Here is a 5,329-nt window from a genome sequence, read left to right as displayed (position 1 = left end):
GACATTAAGTAAAGATCATGTTCCATAAAGATATTTTGTAAATGTCCTACTTTAAATATATCAAAACTTAATTTTTGATTAGTAATATGCATTGCTAAGAACTTCATTTGGACAACTTTAAAGATGATTTTCTCAATATTTAGATTTTTTTGCACCCTCAGATTCCAGATTTTCAAATAGTTGTATCTCAGCCAAATATTTTCCGATCCTAATAAACCATACATCAATGGAAAGCGTATTTATTCAGCTTTCATATGATGTATAAATCTCAATTTCAAAAAAATTAACCCTTATGACTGGTTTTGCGCTCCAGGGTCACAAATGCATTCAATAGTAAAACAGTTTTATGCTATTCATGCATGTGTTATTTTGTCTCTGTCTCTGTCTCTCAGCCTGGTAAAGACAGTAAGCTGCTGCCGGGTCTGTTAGTGGCCCGTGTGATTTTTGTCCCTCTCTTCATGCTCTGTAACGTCAAGCCTCGCCACAATCTGCCCGTCTACTTCTCACACGACGGCTGGTTCCTCGGCTTCATGATCCTCTTTGCTTTTTCTAACGGATATCTGGCGAGTCTGTGCATGTGCTTCGGACCCAAGTGAGTAAAGTACTGACAGAATCCTGATTTACTAAGACACATCAGGGTTATTATCATTAACTAAATGATAATAACCCTGATGAAAAATAAAATGTTAACTGAAAATATAAAAAAACTTGAACTTATTTTATTTCAGCTAGTTATAAGTTTAATTTGAAGTATGAAAATAACTAAAACTGAAATAAAAACTACTAAAAACCATGTAGACTTAATTAAAACAAATAATAAAATGACAAAAACACACAGCAAATTTACAAAAACATTAAAATTGAAAATAAAATCTAATTCAAAATATTTACAAAACCTATAAAACCTAATGATACTAAAACAACGTGATTAATGTTAGACCAGTGGTCCTCAACATTTTTCATCAATTTATAGATTTAAAATAAGGAGTGCCCATAAATTAAATTAAGTAGCGTAAAATACGTAAACAACATTTTAAAATGTTAGAATTCCAGAAGTTTTATAAGTTGAATGTTCTTAAGGATTCCCACTCTTTGTAACCAGTCAGTTTGCATGACATTTCCAGTCGTTTGAGATCTACTAGATTAGTTTTAAGGCATAAAATGTTGGGGTCTTTTGCTTTCATATTTTCTTTAAGACTAGTGAAAAGAAATATCCAAAATGCACATCTAAGTATTTATGATATTGCACTTTATATATTTGCATCTGTAGATTTAAATTACAATACATATCTTTAAAGGCTGTAAAGTTTTCTCCTGCACTTCAGCAGCACTTAAATACACCAGACTTAACAGTTTTATTCCTATCTATATTCTGAAGGTTTTTACTGAAGGGTTTGTTCATATATCATTCACACTGATTTTATCACTGCACTTTATCTATTTGCGTCTATATATTTCAATTACAGTACATATTTCTAATAGTTTTCTCCTCCACTTCAGTAACACTTACACACACCAAAATGTACAGTTTTATTCCTATCTATATTCTGAAGGTTTTTACTGAAGGGGTTGTTCATATATCATTCGCTTGATTTTATTATTGCATTTGATCTATTTACGTCTCTGTAGATTTCAAATACTTTACATATCTTTAAAAGTTTTTCCTCCACATCAGCAGCACTTAAATACACCAGACTTAACAGTTTTATTCCCATCTATATTCTGAGGGTTTTTACTGAAGGGTTTGTTGATATAACTCACAATTCTGATATATTTGTAACATTTTATTCCTAAAACATGGTGATTGTTTTCTGGCTGATAATTGTATTTTCACTATTTATGGAGTGATAAAAAAAGAGAAATCCAAAAGCCCCTCAATAAAAAGCTTTAACTCTTAATATGTCAACAAAATCAAAACATTTTGAACCTGGCTTTATCTAAAGTTCAGATTTATTTTCTGGAAATATATGAAAATAGTGCATATTTAATTAGATAATGCATAATTTGCATAGTATTTCAGAAAACTTGCAAAAATAAACTGTCTTAATGTACTGTGATTAATCAACTGGGGAAGTACTGTTGATATCTATTAGTTAAAATTAAAATCAGTACTGTCTTGCCTTAAGGACTTGTTTAAAAATAACTTTTTACTCAATTTCTCTCTGATCATTTTTTTTTAGAGCTCAGCATATCTAGACACATTTATATTCATTATGGAAAATATTTGATTAATTTCCATGACTAGAAATCACACTTATAAAATGTGACCCTGGAGCACAAAAGCAGTGTTAAGTCTCTGGGGGATATTTGTAGCAATAGCCAACAATACATTGTATGGGTCACAATTATAACTTTTTTTTTAAACAAAAATCATTGGGATATTAAGTAAAGATCATGTTCCATGAAGATATTTTGTAAATTTCCTACCATAAATATATCAAAACTTAATGTTTGATTAGTAATATGCATTGCTAAGAACTTCATCTGAACAACTTTAAAGATGATTTTCTCAATATTTAGATTTTTTTGCACCCTCAGATTCCAGATTTTCAAACTGTTGTATCTCGGCCAAATATTGTCCGATCCTAACAAACCATACATCAATGGACAGCTTATTTATTCAGCTTTCAGATGATGTATAAATCTCAATTTCGAAAAATTGACCCTTATGACTGGTTTTGTGGTCCAGGGTCACACATGAGACTCCCATGTGAATCCAGGTTCTTCAAGGAAAATTTTTGAGGGGGGTGAATTAAAATAGCTTATTTTAAATCATTTTAAGTCATTTTGAGGCCCTTGGTTCTGAACCACTGTTTTAAGACACATTAATTTACAATAGATCCAATCAGCTCTGAGCGTATCTGTTGTTTTTGTGGACAGGAAGGTGGATGCGAGCGAGGCGGAGACGGCTGGAACGATCATGGCCTTCTTCCTGTCTCTCGGTCTGGCTCTCGGAGCGTCTCTGTCGTTTCTGTTTCGAGCGCTCATCTGAAGTCTCGGTGGACACACACACACAGTGCTCTGGACAGAGATGAGACTGAAGGAGCCTTACAGCTGTTCTCACATCCTCCAGAGCCACCCTTCATACAGGACAAACTCACATCAGCGTCACTTCAACATCAAGACCTGATCTTGAGCGGACAGTACACAGATTCACTGATGCTGGATGCTTTGAGTCTTAAATACTATATTTTATTGCACATAATGTAAAGAACTTAAAGCCTACACCACTGTTCAAAAGTTTGGGGTCAGTAAAATTTTTTTTTTTAAAAGAATTTTATACTTTTATTCAGCAAGGATGCATTCAATTGATCAAAAGTAACATTAAAGACATTTATAATTTTACAAAAGATTTCGGTTTCAAATAAATGCTGTTCTTTTGAACTTTCTATTCATTAAAGATACCTGACAAGCAAAATGTATCACAGTTTCCACAAAAAAAGCAGCACAACTGTTTTTCAACATTGATAATAATCAGAAATGTTTCTTGAGCAGCAAATCAGCATATTATTATGATTTCTGAAGGATCAGGTGACACTGAAGACTGGAGTAATGATGCTGAAAATGCAGCGCTGCATCACAGAAATAAATTACATTTGAACATTTATTAAAATAGAAAACAGTTATTTTAAATTATAATAATATTTCATTTTTTTCAGTATTTTTGATCATATATGCAGCCTTGGTGAGCAGAAACATTAAAAAATATTGCTGACCCAAGTAGTTTGAATGATAGTGTATAAATACAACCATTGTTTTTGTTTAAGAAATACTTGTTTTAATATATTTTGAATTAACAGCTCACCCAAAGACATTATTTACTCACGTCATAATGAGTTTTTGGATGGGAACTCTTTCTTCCATCTGATTGGGAGTTTTTACCATAGTTCCCTTAAAGATATATTTGCACAAGAGCAACATTTAAGACAGAACAACATGCTATTTGTATATTATTCAAACCTCTTTAGTTTCATAGAAATGTATATAAAGCAAATATTGTATTATAGTCTTTTTTAATAGCCAGATGGACATTCGTAGTGCTTTATATGAAGGTGACGTGCATTATGATGTTATGTTTAACTTATATAAAAACATCAACGTGAAGTTTTAAGCGCATACAAACGAACCAACCAACTCTACCTCGTGCCATAGTGAGCTTTTTTTCCTCTACACTACATTATTCTCTGAAAGACAAGACACCAAAGTGCCAAATATTATATGCTTTGTTATTAATAAAGACGGTTTATTTCTGCACTGATCTCCATCATTGTGTTTGTCCTGGTTGCAACAAACCCACTTAAATGAAGAAAACAGTTATAATGATGAACAAATTACGTTTTTCTTAAATTAGGGTGTTTGTTGCAACCATCTACTGACCTCTAAACTGCACAATATTATATCAAACAAGGTTAAGATATCAAAAGAACTGCATCAGATCAAACACAGAATGGCCATTTCATATACAAGTTTGTTGTTTTGGAAAAAATATCTAACTCAATAAGAAGCCGGCGAGGGAGCCCTAAACACTGGACAGAACCAGAAACGAAGAAATGACCTTCCTTTGGATATACAAAGCGTGCTTTTCAATATCATCACAGAAGATTCACACACACACCGCTTCTCATCGACGATCTCCAAGACACAAATTGACGTCAGTATCTCCAGCGTGTAGCGATTTCCTTCAAACCAAACCACGCACACAGCTACAGCTTTCATAGGTTACCATTTGTGTCTTCATCGAAGAGGAAAACAAGTAAAAATGACCGATGACGAACAAGGAAACACACAGATGTAAACATTTTTATCGTTTGGAAAATAAAAGAACACCCGAGGTGGTTCGATTTCAGTTCTCAAGTCACTTTGAGTCATTTTAGTACCAGTTATTTGCTGAATCCAGTATATTGCGCGTTCATGATGCAAACCGGTAACAGATCCTCCTTAAGATTCATCTTCATCACAGCTTTTTTTTTTTTTTTGCACAAAGTCTCCAGTTTATGACTTTGAGGATTCAGAAACTAGACAAAAATTAAAACCGTCAGTGCAAAACTCCCAGTAAACACATCAGACTATAGATCTGCCTTCAGCTCATTTTCAGACATGATGAAACACTTTCAGGAGTGTCGGTCGGACCTTTTGGGTCACAAAAACTACTGCAAAATGTGATTTTAGGCTGAGGAATCATGTGCAGCAGCAGGTATGAAAACATGAAATACTGTAATAATAATAATAATAATAACAGACCTCAGTCGGGGTAGACGTCGTGCTTAACTTCACTCAAGAACAAATTATTTCATGAAACGCCAGCAGTGAATCTCTAAACTGTTTGCTA

General features: G+C 33.3%; 1 protein-coding gene across 1 annotated transcript; it reads left to right on the top strand.

Annotated features, from left to right (window-relative positions):
• The first annotated feature begins 322 nt into the window (after positions 1-322).
• LOC107574810 (equilibrative nucleoside transporter 1-like) lies at positions 323-3,269 on the top strand. The gene is made up of 2 exons (XM_016261246.1): positions 323-592; positions 2,881-3,269. Exons 1-2 carry the CDS (start codon positions 360-362, stop codon positions 2,990-2,992), a joined length of 345 nt encoding a protein of 114 aa, XP_016116732.1. The 5' UTR covers positions 323-359; the 3' UTR covers positions 2,993-3,269.
• The last annotated feature ends 2,060 nt before the right edge of the window (positions 3,270-5,329 follow it).

The sequence above is a fragment of the Sinocyclocheilus grahami genome, unplaced genomic scaffold (genome assembly GCF_001515645.1).
Source record: "Sinocyclocheilus grahami isolate Dianchi unplaced genomic scaffold, SAMN03320097.WGS_v1.1 scaffold2350.1, whole genome shotgun sequence".
Classification (NCBI taxonomy): domain Eukaryota; kingdom Metazoa; phylum Chordata; class Actinopteri; order Cypriniformes; family Cyprinidae; genus Sinocyclocheilus; species Sinocyclocheilus grahami.
The sequence above is the reverse complement of the archived record's forward strand: the minus strand, read 5'-3'. Positions and strand labels throughout refer to the sequence as shown.